Source organism: Condylostylus longicornis, unplaced genomic scaffold (genome assembly GCF_029603195.1).
Source record: "Condylostylus longicornis isolate FDR11 unplaced genomic scaffold, ASM2960319v2 ptg000031l, whole genome shotgun sequence".
NCBI lineage: Eukaryota > Metazoa > Arthropoda > Insecta > Diptera > Dolichopodidae > Condylostylus > Condylostylus longicornis.
The window spans coordinates 2,794,642-2,817,180 of NW_026578000.1; the positions used below are offsets into that span (position 1 = coordinate 2,794,642).

Below are 22,539 nucleotides of genomic sequence, written 5' to 3' on the forward strand. Positions count from 1 at the left end.
TTCTACTTAATTTTCTTAAATAATTCTAACGTTGAGAGTATCTAGCATTTACAAAATTCTATTGTCTCATCAGAGAGTATTCCGCCAGTGTAGCCTTACTTCAATAATCCTTCGGATTGATTGCTTATCATTGAAAATGCTAGACTTTTTCATAATTATTGCAGTTTACTAAAAATATAAGAAAAAAAAGAATAGATCCAAAACTTAAAAACCGCATATTAAATTTATTTGTACAATTTAAAAAATAAAATCTCATAAGTTTTATCTACAAATTTCTGCTTTTTCTAGTAATTTCCCTTTTGTTTCTGGTACAAAGAAAAATATGATAAAACCAGAAATTGCACAAATTGCAGCACAACATCCTAAAACACCTGAAATATCTATTAATTCAACTAATGGTGGAAAAATTTTTAATACTGTAAATGCCATTAAACTTAAACATATTAAACAAAATGTGGAGCCAGGTGATCTTATCTACAAAATATACAAATAGAAAAAAAAAGAAGATTTATTATCATAATAATAAAATGTTAGTCATTTGTATTAGATTAAATATTTTTTTTTTAAAGGAGAAATATATTACGTAAAACATAAAATATACCTTTCCCGGTAGAATTTCAACTAAAACCACAAATGGTATAGGTGTAATTCCAATAGAAGCGAAAAATATAACTAAACATATACTTGTTACTGGTATCCAGCTATATTCATCTAAATTTTGATAATCCGATATATATGAATATGTTGAAGCTACTATAAGACCTAAACTCATACTAATCGATGAAATCAAAAGTAATAATTTACGGCCGACATTATCAATAAATAATGCTGATAAACAAGTTCCAAGGAATTGTAAAAGACCAACAAGTATTGTTGAAATTTTTTTATCAAATTTTGAATTTGTTTGTTCAAATATATTTGTACCATAATTAATAATTGCAAATGCACCACTAAATTGATTTAAAAGTAATAAAAATAATGCAATAAAAATTGCTTTCAATGCTGGACGATTAACTGAAAAGAAATATCAATTATTTTTATTATAGATACACTGGAACTGAAAAAAAAATTTCAATTTCTTACGAAAATCAACAAATGAAACTTTTTCTCGTATTTGTTCATCACCCAATATTGATAATTTTAAATCTTTAACAAATTGTGCTAATTCAATATCTTCACGTTCCGTTCCTTTATAATTTCTATAAAAACGAAGTGATCTTTCAGCTTTATCTTCATGATTATTTTTAATATGATAATGTGGTGTTTCTGGCATAAATGCCATACTTATCATAAAAAATAATGGACATATAATACCAACTAATGGTACTGTTGAATATGGCAGATAAGATGTTATTATATAACCCATAACTGTACCAAAATTTAATGTAATTTGAAAGAATGATGCCAATCGTCCACGAATACTAAAATATATACAAATATTATATAATTAATTAATATGAATATTATAAAAATACAAACTTATTTTCAACAATTTCAGCAACAAAAATTGGTACAGTAGCAAATGAACCACCACCAGCAGCACCAGCTAAAAATCTTGCAATATAAAGATAATTAACATGTTCGGCAAAAAGAACAATAAACCAAAATGCCTATAAAATTATAATTAATATTAAAATTAAATTATTTTAAATAAAATTTTAAAATTACCAAATGTGGTATTGATAATGAATAAATTGTCCATTTTCGTCCGATTTTCTCTAATAAAAATCCATAAAATAAATTTCCTACAGCACTACCTAAACTTAATGTTGAACCAATCCATGAACCTTCTTCAACTGTAACTTTACCTGAATCTAATGGAGATTGATCTGATTGTAAATAATTTAATGTTGGTGATAACCATCCTAATGCAACACCATGCGATAATGCAAATATGTTTGCTATTTTTAATTTAAGAAAAAATTTATGAATTTTATTAATTTAAAAAATTTATGGTTGAATTTAATATTCACCAATGAATGTGGCCAAAATTTGATTTTTATATCTTTTCCAGTTTATTGAAAAATTAATCATTTTTTCGACCTTTTTCTGTTGGCTTGTATTTTATTTATATTTTTTTTCTAATTTTTAATAACTAATTTTACCCGGTTATTTTAATCAGTGAAACTATTTTTAAACTGAATATAAATTAAATGAAAATTTTTCTAAATTATGAGAGAAAATTTTTTCTTTGTACGTTTGTTAAGGTTTTCATATTCTAGTTGCTTGGCGTTTCATTAAAATGAGATTTTGTTTTTATTTGCAAAGAGGTTTTATTCTTTTTTTTTATTTTTTCTTAAATAATTTACTTTTTGATAAGAAGTCATACTTACTTTAGGTTTTGTTCATATTTGTAAATATATACATACACATGTGTAGAGATATTTGTAAATTGTGCAATAATTTTAGCATCACGCCTATTTTATTCCATGTAATAACGGTTGTGTGTTTTTTATAGCCGCGTACTACTAATATTATTGTAAAGAAATTGTGAATATTTATTTATTTAACTTTCATATACTCGTACATATGTAGAGCTATTTAAAATTTAATAATAAATATTTAAATAATGCTTATTTATTTGTTAAAATTACTATGTATATGCTTACTGTGTTAAAACTAATTTTATTGTTTTAAAGGTTAGGAAATAAGTTTGCCGTATAATGAGAAGGCATTGAATAAATGAAAATTTATAATGGGGAAATATCAATGCAGGCACTTTACTTACTTATAATGTTTAATGTTTGCGTTAAATCAATTTACACAATTATTTTATTGTTTCCTACATATTTTATTTGATATTTTGTAGTTAACCCTTTGTACTCCAGCCTAGTAATGCATAGAGGCTGCCAGCAAATCCAGTTCCAGAACAATAGAGTCGTTTCAATAAAACAAAATTTTTATTTCTTAGCTATAGAGCATATTCTAATTTATATTATAAAAGAAAAACATAAATTTTAGGACTAAAATTTCCTAAAGTGTGATATCTTGTGAAACAATTGCCTATATCGTGATTTACCTGGAATTACACAGTAAATTTTCGCTTTCCATCTTCACTACACGACGGGTTACAACCGTTATGAGTATAATAAAATAAATTTAAATAGAGCACTTTTTACTCTTGTTATAATGTAAGCATAATAAACGTACCATAAAGACTATAAAATAAGCACACACTATTTTGCTTGCTTAACAGTTGAGAGTGCGAGGCAGAAAAAACAACCATGTCGCCTCTATTTACTTTTAGCTTTTTAACGTCGCAAATACGGCGACAACGGAGTGCAAGGGTTAAATATATTGTTGGAAAGTGGTAAAATATTGGCTTTCAGAATAAAAATATTCCTTTAATGCAAAAATATATTTTTCAAATATAAAAAAACGCGTCACATCGGAAGCGGTAATGACATCGGCCAGATATCCGAACCTGAACTGATGATAACAATGCCGCTAATAAAAAATCTGTGCAGCTAAAATTCTGTTTGTGACGTTATAGTTTTGCTCATATTGTTATTTTATTTTTGGAGTTTTAGTTTTGGAGTGTACCAGTAAGCTTTATTGAATTTACGTTTAGTTTCAATTTAATTCTAAATAGATGAGTAAGAATACAATTAAATCGCGGACCAGATCCGGTAGAGTCAAATTCCGAAGAGAATGAATTTTTCAGCGTATCTAACTCATTACACTCGTATTCCCACATCGCTCTAGCAATTGTAATTTAGAAGTACATTCCAATATATAAACTTTTGTAACACACAATTTCTTCTACAGCATAGTTAGAGCCGAATTCTCAATGAAGAAATCACAACACGAACAAATCTCAAATAATTTTCTATCTGTAATTTAGTTGTTATAAATATGTCCTAATTTAAGCTGGTTTAATTTTAGAAAGTGCGTAATTAATATTGTTATCTTTTGGATAATTATGATAATAGGCTGTAGCAAAAATAGTTTTGGAGATATTTAAAAAAATCTTTTGAAAAACTTTAAACGTGTTTTCTGGCTAAACTAGAAGAGATAGAGCGATTTTAAATGTTTTTTGTGATCACAGGGAATTAACAGAGTCCGCCAATATATGATAATAGGCTGTAGCAAAAATAGTTTTGGAGATATTTAAAAAAATCTTTTGCAAAACTTTAAACGCGTTTTCTGGCTAAACTAGAAGAGATAGAGCGATTTTAAGTGTTTTTTGTGATCACGGGGAATTAACAGAGTCCGCCAATATATGATAATAGGCTGTAGCAAAAATAGTTTTGGAGATATTTAAAAAAATCTTTTGCAAAACTTTAAACGCGTTTTCTGGCTAAACTAGAAGAGATAGAGTGGTTTTAAGTGTGTTTTGTGATCACGGGGAATCCACAAAGTCCGCCAATATATGATAATAGACTGTAGCAAAAATATTTTTGGAGATATTTAAAAAAATCTTTTGCAAAACTTTAAACGCGTTTTCTGGCTACACTAGAAGAGATAGAGCGATTTTAAGTGTTTCTTGTGTCACGGGGAATCCACAGAGTCCGCCAATATATGATAATAGGCTGTAGTAAAAATAGTTTCGGAGATATTTAAAAAAATCTTTTGCAAAACTTTAAACGCGTTTTCTGGCTAAACTAGAAGAGATAGAGCGATTTTAAGTGTTTCTTGTGTCATGGGGAATCCACAGAGTCCGCCAATATATAATAATAGGCTGTAGTAAAAATAGTTTCGGAGATATTTAAAAAAATCTTTTGCAAAACTTTAAAAGCGTTTTCTGGCTAAACTAGAAGAGATAGAGCGATTTTAAGTGTTTCTTGTGTCACGGGGAATCCACAGAGTCCACCAATATATGTAATAGGCTGTAGCAAAAATATTTTTGGAGATATTTAAAAAAATCTTTTGCAAAACTTTAAACGCGTTTTCTGGCTAAACTAGAAGAGATAGAGCGATTTTAAGTGTTTTTTTGTGATCACGGGGAATCCACAGAGTCCGCCAATATATGATAATAGGCTGTAGTAAAAATATTTTTGGAGATATTTAAAAAAATCTTTTGCAAAACTTTAAACGCGTTTTCTGGCTAAACTAGAAGAGATAGAGCGATTTTAAGTGTTTTTTGTGATCACGGGGAATTAACATAGTCGGCCAATATATGATAATATTCTGTAGCAAAAATAGTTTTGGAGATATTTAAAAAAATCTTTTGCAAAACTTTAAATGCGTTTTCTGGCTAAACTAGAAGAGATAGAGCGATTTTAAGTGTTTTTTGTGATCACGGGGAATCCACAGAGTCCGCCAATATATGATAATAGGCTGTAGTAAAAATATTTTTGGAGATATTTAAAAAAATCTTTTGCAAAACTTTAAACGCGTTTTCTGGCTAAACTAAAAGAGATAGAGCGATTTTAAGTGTTTTTTGTGATCACGGGGAATTAACAGAGTCCGCCAATATATGATAATAGGCTGTAGCAAAAATAGTTTTGGATTTTCTGGCTAAACTAGAAGAGATATCGCGATTTTAAGTGTTTCTTGTGTCACGGGGAATCCACAGAGTCCGCCAATATATGATAATAGGCTGTAGTAAAAATAGTTTCGGAGATATTTAAAAAAATCTTTTGCAAAACTTTAAACGCGTTTTCTGGCTAAACTAGAAGAGATAGAGCAATTTTAAGTGTTTTTTGTGATCACGGGGAATGCACAGAGTCCGCAAATATATGATAATAGGCTGTAGCAAAAATATTTTTGGAGATATTTAAAAAAATCTTTTGCAAAACTTTAAACGCGTTTTCTGGCTAAACTAGAAGAGATAGAGCGATTTTAAGTGTTTTTTGTGATCACGGGGAATTAACATAGTCCGCCAATATATGATAATAAAAATAGTAAAAATAGTTTCGGAGATATTTAAAAAAATCTTTTGCAAAACTTTAAAAGCGTTTTCTGGCTAAACTAGAAGAGATAGAGCGATTTTAAGTGTTTCTTGTGTCACGGGGAATCCACAGAGTCCGCAAATATATGTAATAGGCTGTAGCAAAAATATTTTTGGAGATATTTAAAAAAATCTTTTGCAAAACTTTAAACGCGTTTTGTGGCTAAACTAGAAGAGATAGAGCGATTTTAAGTGTTTCTTGTGTCACGGGGAATCCACAGAGTCCGCCAATATATGATAATAGGCTGTAGTAAAAATAATTTCGGAGATATTTAAAAAAATCTTTTGCAAAACTTTAAACGCATTTTCTGGCTAAACTAGAAGAGATAAAGCAATTTTAAGTGTTTCTTGTGTCACGGGGAATCCACAGAGTCCGCCAATATATGATAATAAAAATAGTAAAAATAGTTTCGGAGATATTTAAAAAAATCTTTTGCAAAACTTTAAACGCGTTTTCTGGCTAAACTAGAAGAGATAGAGCGATTTTAAGTGTTTCTTGTGTCACGGGGAATCCACAGAGTCCGCAAATATATGTAATAGGCTGTAGCAAAAATATTTTTGGAGATATTTAAAAAAATCTTTTGCAAAACTTTAAACGCGTTTTCTGGCTAAACTAGAAGAGATAGAGCGATTTTAAGTGTTTTTTGTGATCACGGGGAATTAACATAGTCCGCCAATATATGATAATATTCTTTAGCAAAAATAGTTTTGGAGATATTTAAAAAAATCTTTTGCAAAACTTTAAACGCGTTTTTTGGCTAAACTAGAAGAGATAGAGCGATTTTAAGTGTTTTTTGTGATCACGGGGAATCCACAGAGTCCGCCAATATACGATAATAGGCTGTAGCAAAAATAGTTTTGGAGATATTTAAAAAAATCTTTTGCAAAACTTTAAACGCGTTTTCTGGCTAAACTAGAAGAGATAGAGCGATTTTAAGTGGTTTTTGTGATCACGGGGAATGCACAGAGTCCGCAAATATATGATAATAGGTTGTAGCAAAAATAGTTTTGGAGATATTTAAAAAAATCTTTTTCAAAACTTTAAACGCATTTTCTGCCTAAACTAGAAGAGATAGAGCGATTTTAAGTATTTTTTGTGATCACGGGGAGTGCACAGAGTCCGCCAATATATGATAATAGGTTGTAGCAAAAATAGTTTTGGAGATATTTAAAAAAATCTTTTGCACAACTTTAAACGCATTTTCTGGCTAAACTAGAAGAGAAAGAGCGATTTTAAGTGTTTTTTGTGATCACGGGGAATGCACAGAGTCCGCAAATATATGATAATAGGCTGTAGCAAAAATAGTTTTGGAGATATTTAAAAAAATTTTTTGCAAAATTTTTAACGCGTTTTCTGGCTAAACTAGAAGAGATAGAGCGATTTTAAGTGTTTTTTGTGATCACGGGGAATCCACAGAGTCCGCCAATATATGATAATAGGCTGTAGCAAAAATAGTTTTGGAGATATTTAAAAAAATCTTTTGCAAAACTTTAAACGCATTTTCTGCCTAAACTAGAAGAGATAGAGCGATTTTAAGTATTTTTTGTGATCACGGGGAGTGCACAGAGTCCGCCAATATATGATAATAGGTTGTAGCAAAAATAGTTTTGGAGATATTTAAAAAAATCTTTTGCACAACTTTAAACGCATTTTCTGCCTAAACTAGCAGAGATAGAGCGATTTTAAGTATTTTTTGTGATCACGGGGAGTGCACAGAGTCCGCCAATATATGATAATAGGCTGTAGCAAAAATAGTTTTGGAGATATTTAAAAAAATCTTTTGCAAAACTTTAAACGCATTTTCTGGCTAAACTAGAAGAGATAGAGCGATTTTAAGTATTTTTTGTGATCACGGGGAGTGCACAGAGTCCGCCAATATATGATAATAGGTTGTAGCAAAAATATTTTTGGAGATATTTAAAAAAATCTTTTGTAAAACTTTAAACGCATTTTCTGGCTAAACTAGAAGAGATAGAGCGATTTTAAGTGTTTTTTGTGATGACGGGGAATCCACAGAGTCCGCCAATATATGATAATAGGCTGTAGCAAAAATAGTTTTGGAGATATTTAAAAAAATCTTTTGCACAACTTTAAACGCATTTTCTGGCTAAACTAGAAGAGATAGAGCGATTTTAAGTGTTTTTTGTAATCACGGGGAGTGCACAGAGTCCGCCAATATATGATAATAGGCTGTACCAAAAATAGTTTTAGAGATATTTAAAAAAATCTTTTGCAAAACTTTAAACGCATTTTCTGGTTAAACTAGAAGAGATAGAGCGATTTTAAGTATTTTTTGTGATCACGGGGAGTGCACAGAGTCCGCCAATATATGATAATAGGTTGTAGCAAAAATAGTTTTGGAGATATTTAAAAAAATCTTTTGCAAAACTTTAAACGCATTTTCTGGCTAAACTAGAAGAGATAGAGCAATTTTAAGTGTTTTTTGTGATCACGGGGAATGCACAGAGTCCGCAAATATATGATAATAGGCTGTAGCAAAAATATTTTTGGAGATATTTAAAAAAATCTTTTGCAAAACTTTAAACGCGTTTTCTGGCTAAACTAGAAGAGATAGAGCGATTTTAAGTGTTTTTTGTGATCACGGGGAATCCACAGAGTCCGCCAATATATGATAATAGGCTGTAGAAAAAATAGTTTTGGAGATATTTAAAAAAATCTTTTGCAAAATTTTAAACGCGTTTTCTGGCTAAACTAGAAGAGATAGAGCGATTTTAAGTGTTTTTTGTGATCACGGGGAATCCACAGAGTCCGCCAATATATGATAATATTCTGTAGCAAAAATGGTTTTGGAGATATTTAAAAAAATCTTTTGCAAAATTTTAAACGCGTTTTCTGGTTAAACTAGAAGAGATAGAGCGATTTTAAGTGTTTTTTGTGATCACGGGGAATCCACAGAGTCCGCCAATATATGATAATAGGCTGTAGAAAAAATAGTTTTGGAGATATTTAAAAAAATCTTTTGCAAAATTTTAAACGCGTTTTCTGGCTAAACTAGAAGAGATAGAGCGATTTTAAGTGTTTTTTGTGATCACGGGGAATCCACAGAGTCCGCCAATATATGATAATATTCTGTAGCAAAAATGGTTTTGGAGATATTTAAAAAAATCTTTTGCAAAATTTTAACCGCGTTTTCTGGCTAAACTAGAAGAGATAGAGCGATTTTAAGTGTTTTTTGTGATCACGGGGAATCCACAGAGTCCGCCAATATATGATAATATTCTGTAGCAAAAATGGTTTTGGAGATATTTAAAAAAATCTTTTGCAAAACTTTAAACGCGTTTTCTGGCTAAACTAGAAAAGATAGAGCGATTTTAAGTGTTTTTTGTGATCACGGGGAATCCACAGAGTCCGCCAATATATGATAATAGGCTGTAGGAAAAATATTTTTAGAAATATTTAAAAAATCTTTTGCAAAACTTTAAACGCGTTTTCTGACTAAACTAGAAGAGATAGAGCGATTTTAAGTGTTTTTTGTGATCACGGGGAATCCACAGAGTCCGCCAATATATGATAATAGGCTGTAGGAAAAATATTTTTAGAAATATTTAAAAAATCTTTTGCAAAACTTTAAACGCGTTTTCTGACTAAACTAGAAGAGATAGAGCGATTCTAAGTGTTTTTTGTGATCACGGGGAATCCACAGAGTCCGCCAATATATGATAATAGGCTGTAGGAAAAATATTTTTAGAAATATTTAAAAAATCTTTTGCAAAACTTTAAACGCGTTTTCTGACTAAACTAGAAGAGATAGAGCGATTCTAAGTGTTTTTTGTGATCACGGGGAATCCACAGAGTCCGCCAATATATGATAATAGGCTGTAGGAAAAATATTTTTAGAAATATTTAAAAAATCTTTTGCAAAACTTTAAACGCGTTTTCTGGCTAAACTAGAAGAGATATCGCGATTTTAAGTGTGATCACGGGGAATCCACAGAGTCCGCTAATATATGATAATAGGCTGTAGCAAAAATATTTTTGGAGATATTTAAAAAAATCGTTTGCAAAACTTTAAACGCGTTTTCTGGCTAAACTAGAAGAGATATCGCGATTTTAAGTGTGATCACGGGGAATCCACAGAGTCCGCTAATATATGATAATAGGCTGTAGCAAAAATATTTTTGGAGATATTTAAAAAAATCGTTTGCAAAACTTTAAACGCGTTTTCTGGCTAAACTAGAAGAGATAGAGCGATTTTAAGTGTTTTTTGTGATCACGGGGAATCCACAGAGTCCGCCAATATATGATAATAGGCTGTAGGAAAAATATTTTTAGAAATATTTAAAAAATCTTTTGCAAAACTTTAAACGCGTTTTCTGACTAAACTAGAAGAGATAGAGCGATTCTAAGTGTTTTTTGTGATCACGGGGAATCCACAGAGTCCGCCAATATATGATAATAGGCTGTAGCAAAAATAGTTTTGGAGATATTTAAAAAAATCTTTTGCAAAACTTTAAACGCGTTTTCTGGCTAAACTAGAAGAAATAGAGCGATTTTAACCCTCCTTTGTTCTTAAAACAAGTAAAAACGTTTCAGTCGGTATAAACCGATTGAATAATACCCTGCACCTTTCGTTATTGTGTAGCAATTACTCGAATCTGTGAAGTCATTCTATAGAAACTTCACGGATATGTCTGACCTATAATTGGACATCCGACTGCCAAGTTTCATCAATCTGACTTTATAATTTTTCCAAATATTTAAAATTAGCTTTTGGAGTTGTATGGCAAGTACCTGAACCTGTCAAACAATTCCATCAAAACTTCACAAATATATCTGATCTACAATCGGACACACAACTGCCAAGTATCATGAATCTGACTTTATTATTTTTCCAAATAATTAAAATATGCTTTTGGAGTTGTTTGGCAAGTCCCCGAACCTGTCAAGCAATTCCACTAAAACTTCACAAATATATATGATCTATAATCGGACACACAACTGCGAAGTTTCATGGATCTGACTTTATTATTTTTCCAAATATTAAGAATAAGCTTTAAGACTTGTATGGGAGCTACTCGAATCTGTCAAGCAATACCATTAAAACTTTAGAAATATGTCTGACCTATAATTGGACACACAACTGCCAAGTTTCATCAATCTGACTTTATTATTTTTCCAAATATTTAAAATTAGCTTCTGGAGTTGTATGGCAGGTACCCGAACCTGTAAAGCAATTCCTCTAAAACTTCAGAAGTATATTTTACCTATAATTGGACACATGACTGCCAAGTTTCATGAATCTGACTTTATTATTTTGTCGAATATAAAAAATTTGCTGTTGAAGTTGTATAGCAGCCACCCGAACCGGTGCAGCTATCCCGTTATAATTTTTAGAGCATGTGTAGAATATAATTGGACACATGTATACAAAGTTTTATATTTATAGCTTTAGTAGTTTTTGAAATATTTAAAATAAACTCTTTGAGTTGTATGGCAGCTACCCGAACCCGTTGTCTGAATTAGTCCAATAACAATAGGGCTCGTCCTTGGCACAAACGAAAAAACTTGTGAAAGTTTGGTGTCGATTGCATTATTCGTTTTTGAGTTATCGTGCGAACGGACGGACGGACGGACGGACGGACGGACGGACGGACAGACGGACATGTCTAAATCGACGCAGAATTTTACGCTGAGCAAGAATATATATATATGTCCATACCGCAGATGACTCCTTCAAGTAGTTACAAACTCCATACCAAAGTTAATATACCCTTCGCGAAGTGCAGGGTATAAAAAAACTATTTTTTTATACTTCATGTGTAGATTTCTACACATATGAAATATCTATTATTTTTATACCCTGCACTTCGTGAAGGGTATATTAACTTTGGTATGGAGTTTGTAACTACTTGAAGGAGTCATCTGCGGTATGGACATATATATATATTCTTGCTCAGCGTAAAATTCTGCGTCGATTTAGACATGTCCGTCTGTCCGTCCGTCCGTCCGTCCGTCCGTCCGTCCGTCCGTCCGTCCGTCCGTCCGTCCGTCCGTCCGTCCGTCCGTCCGTCCGATCGCACGATAACTCAAAAACGAATAATGCAATCGACACCAAACTTTCACAAGTTTTTTCTTTTGTGCCAAGGACGAGCCCTATTGTTATTGGACTAATTCGGACAACGGGTTCGGGTAGCTGCCATACAACTCAAAGAGTTTATTTTAAATATTTCAAAAACTAATAAAGCTGTAAATATAAAATTTTGTATACGTGTGTCCAATTATATTCTACATATGCTCTAAGAATTATAATGGGATAGCTGCACCGGTTCGGGTGGCTGCCATACAACTCCAACAGCAAATTTTTTATATTCGGCAAAATAATAAAGTCAGATTCATGAAACTTGGCAGTCATGTGTCCAATTATAGGTCAAATATACTTCTGAAGTTTTAGAGGAATTGCTTTACAGGTTCGGGTACCTGCCATACAACTCCAGAAGCTAATTTTAAATATTTGGGAAAATAATAAAGTCAGATTCATGAAACTTGGCAGTTGGATGTCCGATTATAGATCAGATATATTTTTGAAGTTTTAGAGGAATTGCTTGACAGGTTCGGGTACCTGCCATACAACTCCAGAAGCTAATTTTAAATATTTGGAAAAATAATAAAGTCAGATTCATGAAATTTGGCAGTTTTGTGTCGAGTTATAGGTTAGATATATTTCTGAAGTTTTAGTGGTATTGCTTGACAGGTTCGAGTAGCTCTCATACAAGTCTAAAAGCTTATTTTAAAAATTTGGAAAAATAATAAAGTCAGATTCATGAGACTTGGCAGTCGTGTGTCCAATTATAGGTAAGACATATTTCTAAAGTTTTAATGGGATTGCTTGACAGGTTCGAGTAGCTCCCATACAAGTCTTAAAGCTTATTCTTAATATTTGGAAAAATAATAAAGTCAGATCCATGAAACTTGGCAGTTGTGTGTCCGATTATAGATCAGATATATTTGTGAAGTTTTAGTGGAATTGCTTGACAAGTTCGGGGACTTGCCATACAACTCCAAAAGCTAATTTTAAATATTTGGAAAAATTATAAAGTCAGATTCATGAAACTTGGCAGTCGGATGCCCAATTATAGGTCAGCCATATCCGTGAAGTTTCTATAGAATGACTTCACAGGTTCGAGTAACAGCTACACAATAACGAAAGGTGCAGGGTATAATTCAATCGGTTTATACCGACTGAAACGTTTTTACTTGTTTTATACTTTATTCAAATGAAAATGTAGAAAAAGGTGAAAATATATTAAATTAATTTATTTGAAAAACATTTTGTGCAAACATATCTATTGTGCTCCGCTTTACAACATGGTTTTTTGCAACAACAGCAGATTGTCTCATGTACGTTATTTTTTTTCTTTGAATCTTCTTCGTAGCAAATGTGGCATTTACCTCTTCCTTTGAGCTGTTCTGGAATGGTTTTTAGGCGTTTTAAAGCTGGGGCTTCGTTTTCAAAATCAGAATCCTGTTCTGTTATATTTTGAAGCGGTGATGATGACATCAAATAACCAAAAATCTCATATGTGTAGAAATCTACACACACGGGACAAAAAGAGATATTTTTAAATTAAGCAGTGACATCTACCTTAAAGTCTTTAAAATTATGTGTTTCTGGTATTAAATAGAGAAACTAACAAAGTCATGAAGTTTCTTGATTTTGGTGACAATAGTTGCCGCAAAATTCATAAATAAAAAACTTTTTGTGTAGGTTTCTACACAAGGTATAAAGGAGGGTTAAGTGTTTCTTGTGATCACTGGGAATCCACAGAGTCCGCCAATGTATGATAATAGGCTGTAGCAAAAATATTTTTGGAGATATTTAAAAAAATCTTTTGCAAAACTTTAAAACTTTAAGACTATCATTAAGTCTTTTTTTGTTTTTATGTACTTTAGTTCTGTAGGCCTGAAGTATTGTCGCTAATTTTTTTAAAATTATTTATATTTTACATTAAATTACACACTTGTATAGTAATTAAAGATAACACTAGACAATTTCTACGACTATTAAATATTTAACATTAATTTTATTTTAAAATTCTTGTTCTACATAATCTTTTAGCCCTAAAATTGTTAAATATTAGGTGATATTTCACATGGTGACATTTTCATTTTGTATAGAAAGAATGAAAATTACCATAATAATGAAAAATGACCCATTTTATGAACATTAAAATTAAAACAACAAAAAATAAAATTTTATACAAAATTATTTATTTTTATAATAGGTATTTAAATTTGATTTTGATCAGCCTTTTCCAATTGTTTTCCTTTTGTTTCCGGTACAATTAAATAAATTATAAAAGTTGATATACCACAAAAAATTCCGCAACACCAGAGAACACCCGATATATTAATTAATTGTACCAGTGGCGGAAATGATTTTAACACTATAAATGCCATTATATTTAAACAAACTAAACAAAATACAGAGCCAACCGAACGAATCTATATTATTTAAAGGAAGAAAAATGTTTAATAAATTTTTTACCATTGTACATACATATACGTTAGTTTGACTTACTTTAGCTGGTAAAATTTCAACTAAAATAACAAAAGGTACTGGTGTAACACCAATTGAAGCTACAAATATTACTAAACATATACTTGTTACTGGTACCCAACTATAATCACTTAAGTCATTTAATGTTGCAATATAAGAATATGTTCCAGCTGTAAATAAACCTAAACACATTGTACCCGTTGATAGTAATAGAAGTACTTTACGTCCATATTGATCAATAAAAACAGCTGATAATATTGTTCCAATAGCTTGTGTAATACCAACTAATATCGTACTTATATTTTTATCAAATGTTGAACCAGTTGCTTCAAAAATATTTGTTCCATAATTAATAATAGCGAATGCTCCACTAAATTGATTTAACATTAATAGAAAAAGTCCAATACAAATGGTTTTTATTGTATTTCGATTAACTATAATAATAAAATAAAAAAAATATTTGAAAAATAATTAAAAAAAAAAAAAATTTTACAATTAGAGATTAAAAATTATTCATCTTACATAAATCATCTTTGGTAATTTTTGTACGATTTTGTTCCTCTCCATGTATTGTTAATTTCAGATCTAATAAATATTGTCGAATTTCAAGTTCTTCTCTAACTGATTTACTTGTTAGACAACGATAAAATTTTATTGATTTTTCAGCTTCTTTATCTTTATGTTTTTTTATTAAATAATATGGTGTTTCCGGCATAAATATCATTGTTGCCATAAATACTAATGGACATATTATTCCAATAATTGGTACAATTCTATATGGTAAATATGATGCTAAAACGTAACCAATAACAATTCCTGAATTCAAAATCATTTGGAAAAAGGATGCCAGTCGTCCTCTAATGCTATAGTGAATTAAAATTTTCGTAAAATTCAAAAATTATTGTTATAATAAAATGAATTTACTTGTTATCAACAATTTCAGCGACAAAAATTGGTACTGTTATAAAAGATCCGCCACCAGCAAATCCAGCAAAAAATCTTGCAACATATAAATAATTTACGTCATAAGCATAAAACACTGTAAACCAGAATGACTATAGTAAAAAAAATTATAAATAAATTATAATATTAAATTTTATTACACCAAATTGTTTCACTTGATAACTTTAAAAAAATTTTTTTTTTTTTTATACCAAATGTGGTAAGGATAACATATAAATGGTCCATTTTCTACCAATTCTTTCAAATATATAACCAAAAAATAATACACCAAAACAACTTCCAATACTAAATGTTGAACCAATCCATGATCCTTCAGTTATTGTTACTGGGCCACCATTTAATGGTGAATTATTGGATTGAAGAAAATTTAATGATGGTGATATCCAACCAATTGCAATACCATGTGATAAAACAAAAATATTTGCTGCAAAAATTCAAAAATTTTTTTTAAATTCGTCATAATTTTTTAAATAAATAGGTTTTACCAACAAATGTTCCTAAAATTTGTCTTTTATATCTTTGCCAATTTTTGCTAATAAACATTTCTTTTCCCTTTATATTTTAATTAGAAAAATTATTGTTATTTCTTATCCGGTGTTCAGTTGCCTACTGAATCGGAAATTCTTGTCTTAAAATTCATTTTAAAATAAATTTCTACTATTTACCGGTCTAGTATGAGAAAAAACGAGAAAAAAAGTAGAGTTGACCTTGTCAACTCTGTGATACCCGTACGAATTTGTTATCCTATGTGCGAATAAATAATGTGCCATAACTAACTAGGGGGCAGACTATGACTTTAAGTTGCCGTATTACCATATTAATTTATGCAAAATTTCAGTACTATGTGTTTTTTAAAATACTGGTTGTGCCAAACTACTATTGAAGTTGTATGGCAGCTACCAGAAAGAGCCAAAAAAATTTTAGCGAATTTTATCAAGCACATCGGCCCTACTAATATATTCACTTGTGTGAAATCTCAATATCACAGCTTTTATAGTTTCTGAGATATAGCCAAATAACTTTTGAAGTTGTATGGCAGGTACCAGAAGGAGCCAAGTAATTTCAACGACTTTTATGAGACACATTGGCCCTACTAATATATTCGTTTGTGTGAAATTTCAATACCACAACTTTTATAGTTTCTGAGATATAGCCAAATAAATTTTGAAGTTGTATGGCAGCTACCCGAACCGGTACCCCGATCATGTCCAATTTAAATAGGGTTCTGGCACTTACTACCATAAATCATTTGTGAAAATTTGGTGAACTTAGCTCAATTAGTTTTTGAGTTATCGTTCGGACGGACGGACGGACGGACGGACGGACGGACGGACGGACGGACGGACAGACAAAGCTAAATCAACTCAGAATTTGACGCTGATCAAAAACATACACTTGAGTCTATATCTAACACCGTTATTTCTTAGCGTTACAAACGGTAAGGCAAATTTAGTATACCCTTCGAACATACGTTCGTACGGGTATAAAAATGAATAGATTCTAAAATATAAAATAAAAAAATTCTAAATTAAATATTTAATTTTTAGGAAAAAATATGAATATGGCGAGAAGGTGACGTACAGTAAATGAGTAAACAATTGTAAATATTATGAGGATTAAGTAGTCATCGCAGTTATCACAAAGAATATTTTTTTTTTTTTCAAATAGAATATAAGACGTGTGTAGGCAATTTACAATTATTTACAAAAACCATATAGTATAACAGTTATAAATAGAAATATATTATGTACCTACTATAATTATCTACCGGAAAATTTTTAGTTGAACTTCAAATTTAATTTTAATTGTTATTCTAATTTTAGGTTTGTTTTTCTTTTTTATCTAAATTTCACAATTAAAATCCTTGGCATCTAAAAATAGATGAACTAGTTAATAACGGTTTATAGTTTTAAAGTCAACGCTATTATGAAATATGCTTGAAAACTCATTTTAATAGAAATATTTCACAATTGAAATTGCAGAAGTTAAGCAGCCAACATAATGCTTTAAATTTATCTCAATTTTTGTATTTTATTGCATCATTCCAAGTCACTTATATTATGCTCGTACATACATAAGAGATTTTTTTATTTAACCAAATCAGTTTTATGAAATTTATTTTAATTATAAAGATAAAATTAACTGGAACTTGCGTAAAGCATTAGTCTAGAACGCGCATAATATATGAAAAATTAACAAAATATTTAAATTGTGAAATGTTGAACTGTTTATACAAGATTAGAATGGCCCTACTCTTATACGCTACTAAAAAAACATGTAAAAAATATTTGAATTTTCAAGATTAAAAAATTTTTTGTACCTTATTTTCCTCTCTTCGTTCATTCATCCTAAATCCAAAAGTTCTACACTCTCTAATATTGAAATTTGAAATTTATTTACAAAGGGATTTCCGAATAAAATTTATTTTTTTTAGTAAATTAAAATTTTTAATTGGTTGTTTTGGGATAGCACAAAATTTCGGTTGTCGTGTTTTCGGTGGGAAAGTATTTCTCCATGGTAGGGAAGCCTATATAGTTGTCGGTCTAGACCTTTTTTAGAGAGATGTCGTTCTGTTTGCTTGTCAATCTGTTCGTCTGTGTGTGCACGCGTGTGTCTCAAGTGCGGCTATACCGATTTTGCTGTAAACTTATTTGTGAGTTTATTTTAGCTTTGTTAACTTTTGATAACGAGGTCTTACATACCTCGGGATATAAATTTTATTTTCGCAAATGCAAATTATGTGCTAGTATAAATCTGCCTTATAAGGTATTTTTTGGGCACCTCATAAAGTACCCACCATTTAACGTACAACGCAAGAATTTACACTATTAATAAATGAATATAAAAATTGTTTCTTTAGCAATTGATCTACTTAAATAATTTAATTTGATTTTAAATAAACGAATGTGCAAAAAGAAAAAAACACAAAAAAAAAACAAAATAAAACTTTTATTATATAATTTAGTTTTTTTTTGCTTTTCTTCTTTTTATTTGCCTTTTGATTTTTGATTAACTTATTTAATTCCTAAAAGTTAATTGCTTTACTCTGATCTGGTATAATGTAATTATTTATTTCCTATATACATACTATACATGCATACATATACGAAATATAAAATTCGATTTTCATTTACTTTTATTTTATTTATCCAATATCCTTATTTAAGAAAGTTTATGGAAAATCTTTTAATATTGGGAATCGGCTGATGGGAAAATTCATTGCTTTTCTTTTGTTTTCATTTTATGGTGAGAACTCTAAGGATTTTAGGAAGGAGTATATAGAATATGATAGCTCATTCGAGTAATAAAGTTTTAGTGTTTATCTTATTTTTTTTAATTTCTTCTTATCTTTTTGGTTTTGAAAATAAATTATTTTTGTTGTTTTTCATTTGAATTGTGATAGCGATGATTTTCTCAATAAATATTTAATTTTTATATAAAATAGGATAAAGGTGAAGTAAAAGATATTGATCTGAAAGAGAACAAGAAAGAAATAAATGGGGAACTTTTATTTGATCGTATTTTGATTTTTTTTATTTGCAATTTATAGGGATTTAGGATAAATTTAATTGTAGTTTTTCTTCATAAATAATATGTGAAGTGGCCGATTCTATGAGTATTGTAATAATATACGTATGGAATTTTCGGGATGGAATTTTGAACATTAATTTTATTGGTGTAAGGAATGTTGGGTGAATTCGGTTTTGATTCCATTATGAAGTGGACAATTTAGGAAAGATTTTTATGGTTTGTGTTCAGAGGTCTAAAAGGATAAGGTTTTGTTTTTCTTTTACTACAATTTCTCAGGCTATTCTAAAAGTAAAACTGCATAATTCCAACGCCCTCCTTGCTGTCCAAAATAGAACATTCACACTTAAAAATAAATTTCTAATATAACAGTAGCAGCCATTCATTATGTCCCTTTTGCCTGTTACACATTGTATAATATAGATAGAGATGTCCATTAAAATGCACACAGCTAAACATATTTATTTCATAATCATATAAAAAAAACTGAACAAATAGTAGTAGTAGTACTCGTAGTAGTAACAGAGAGGGGCTCCACCCGTACACCCGCGTGAAACCCATGCACTAGGTTAACAGAAAAGGCCCAACGGCAACCACCAAAACCAACACCCAACAACCCCCATGCAATTCGACCCACCAGACCCCCTATTCAAATCAGCCAACCTTCCTGGAGAAGCGCGAAAGCCGCACAAGAGACACCCCGGATAGATACCCTAGGCCATCGTTAAAGGCAATGCCCCGTCAGGACCCCCACCAGTGTGCTGAGATCAGCCCTACCTCAACCTCAACAGCATTTTCGTCTTCCTTTTGTCCCTGATAGCCCACATGGCTTTAGTCACGCTACACGTGTGAGCCTCCACCCACAAGGCCCCCCTCCCCCTCCTACACTTACCATCTATACGTCAAGACACACCTCTAGCGGCCGGCGAACCGACCCATACACAACGTTAGCATCTCGCTCGCCAAAGCCCTCGCAAGACGATCTGCCATCTCATTACCCCGTATTCCGCTCTGACCAGGAACCCAGAACACACTCACCCTGCGCATATTGTAAAGCATCCCAAGTGCCCGCCTGCATTGACCCAACTGAATAGGATGCGAAGCCCCCAATCGCCGTCCTACTATGCACAGAAATTTCCATCTCGCATCCCCCCACCGGTTCAGTGGCAGCCAATGCCGCCGACCTCCTGCCAAAATCTTGGTCTGGAAAACCCCACATAAATCAGCAGGCTAATCGATAGCTGTATCCCCAACTCTCCAACGGAGAAGACCCCTGCCCTTGTACCATCCATGGTGCCAGCACTGCATGCATAGCCCCTTCGCACTCCAATCCTCCATTTGTGGAACCACAACACCGTAATCAACCCTCCAGTCGGTATATGGCACCACAAAATCAGGCCGAATGTCCATTGGCCGCATTCCATTTATTCTACCAGAATCCTACTGTGTGTGTATTCCCTGTTTTTAAGTGTACCTATTGCTTGTATCCTCAAGGCACACCTCGCAGCCGCCGCTTTAACCTGCTCAATCACCGGATCCAAGTCGAAAATAACCTCCGAACCCAAAGTGGATGCAGTACTCACTACAACACTAGTGGCCCCAACACACGCCATACGCTGCATCTTCTCCAACTTCCTCCACTCCCTATTCCGGAGCACCGCTGGCCACCAGATCAATGGCCCCATATGTCAGAATAGGCCTAACCACACACTCTTACAACCAGACCAGCCTAGGAGGTTATTCATTAATAACCTCTCTATGGTCCCCAGCACAAAAAGACGACAATCTGATTGGTCGGAAATCCCTCGCGCTGACATGACCATTCCTACCAGGCTTCGGCACAAAAACCGTCTTTACCTCTCTACATTCTCTAAGGAAATACTCTATACACAGACAGCTACGAAAAATTACCAACAACCAATCAATGATAACTCTCGGTGTCCTCCGCAGTATAATAGGCCACACACTAAACTAGAGCCAGCCCAAGTACCATCATCTTTCTTATTGTGTACTTAAAAGCCCTCAGTCCCTTCTTATATTCATCCCACATGGATGGGCTGCTACCCCGCATCGCTAAATTATGTAGCCTCCTTACCTTCCTCCTGGAGTCACCACTTTTGTTACACCACCATGGTGGTCTACTACACTTTGCAGGACGGCTAATGGGGCAATTGGCCTCGAAGACCCCCGCATAGCCGGACTCTGACACACAACCGCGCTGTCAATTGACTTACCCCTTCATATCAATTCTTGTACCGGCCCGGCCATGTCAGATTCCAGGGCTACCGTGTACCCATCTCAATTTGCCCTTCGGGGGTTCCTAAATGGCGCCCCATCGCCAGTTACAAATTTATCCTAAAACGAATCCAGCAATGGTCCGAGAGGGAAGACTTCTCCGACACCATCCAGTTACTGACCATTAAGGTCCTCAAATTAGTAGCCAAAGTAAGGTTTAGCACCTTGCTCCTATTTCTAATGACAAAAGTAGGGTCGCAGCCCCTATTACATACACAAAGGTTAGTACCACTAAGAAAATCTACTAAGGACTCACCTTGCTGATTAACATCCGAGCTTCCCCACAAAGTATGGTGCGCATTTGCATCACACCCAACCAGCACATCGTGTCTCCACATCCTGATAGCTTCCCTGAATTATTTCGGCGTCGGCTCTGCCTCGCTGTCGTAGGGCATATAACATGGGATCAGAAGAAGAGGCAAATCCTTCTTTGTTTTTTCCCACCTCACCACAGTCGTGTAGCCGTTACAAAAGTTATCTAACAGAAAAAGATTTAGTTCCTTCCTGGCTAAAATACAAGATCTCTGCCTACTTACTCCGACTTTGCAATACAGCACATAGTCTTCATACCCCGTATCCTCCCCTTTCAAAACAACCACGGCTTCTGAATGAGCGAAATGTGGATGCCATTAGCGCTCATGTGCCCCCCAAGGTTGCCAGTAGCGGCCCTACTGTGATGGAGGTTGACTTGTATTACCTCCATATTCCGAATCGCCCGCCCCACTAATCCTAAGCATCACCTTGGACAGGCTGAACCTTACCAATCCGCTATTTTTCTCGATATAAGGCACCGATTTTCTATTTATGCTCAGAAGGAAAAATTGTTCGGCCTCCTTCTCAGGCTCCTCCCTAACGACTAAGCTTCCGATCTAGTTGGGTTGTGAGATTCTCTTGGTTTTTCAGACCTCCCTCTAGACCTTATCGGCATGTTTGCACCTGCCAGATACTGTATGATATACAGTATCCGCTGACAACGATCTTGGGTTCTTTAGTCCTACATAAGCCTCCCACCGCGACAAGTTGGAATCCGCCGGGGAAGAACTGATTAAATAAACTCAATTTTTAAACTCTTCTCATATTTCGACTTCATTTGTTACTGTTATTATTTTATTATTTAAAACAAAAAATAAGAAAAATTGCCAGTCTAATAAAATAGAAAAAGAATCAAATTTTTTGTTTTTAAAAGTTCATAAGAGAAACAAAATGGGTCCGTACTTATTATCCTGCATAAAAAGCTATCATTGTGTTAACGCCCTTTTAAAATTTCATGGTATATATGTAAATGAATTTTGGAGACATTCCAACAAGAGTGGATATTCAAAAAATATGAAAAATTTTATT

General features: G+C 32.5%; 1 protein-coding gene across 1 annotated transcript; it reads right to left on the reverse strand.

Annotated features, from left to right (window-relative positions):
* Positions 1-204: 204 nt before the first annotated feature.
* LOC129608385 (uncharacterized) lies at positions 205-15,976 on the reverse strand. The gene is made up of 12 exons (XM_055519869.1): positions 15,861-15,976; positions 15,567-15,799; positions 15,337-15,467; positions 14,935-15,275; positions 14,434-14,846; positions 14,163-14,357; positions 13,305-13,428; positions 1,669-1,901; positions 1,480-1,610; positions 1,084-1,421; positions 602-1,014; positions 205-474 (listed from the first exon to the last, which is right to left on the reverse strand). The coding sequence occupies exons 1-12, from the start codon at positions 15,916-15,918 to the stop codon at positions 262-264; spliced, it is 2,823 nt and encodes a 940-aa protein (XP_055375844.1). The 5' UTR covers positions 15,919-15,976; the 3' UTR covers positions 205-261.
* Positions 15,977-22,539: the final 6,563 nt, after the last annotated feature.

Bases quoted from the DNA above. Each gene is read 5' to 3' on its own strand.
- LOC129608385 (XM_055519869.1), bottom strand. From the start codon at position 15,918: ATGTTTATTAGCAAAAATTGGCAAAGATATAAAAGACAAATTTTAGGA. The intron at 14,358-14,433 runs GTAAGTCAAACT...TAAATAATATAG, and splicing joins TTGAAATTTTACCAGCTAAA to ATTCGTTCGGTTGGCTCTGT. The intron at 1,611-1,668 runs GTAATTTTAAAA...ATAATTTTATAG, and splicing joins CATTATCAATACCACATTTG to GCATTTTGGTTTATTGTTCT.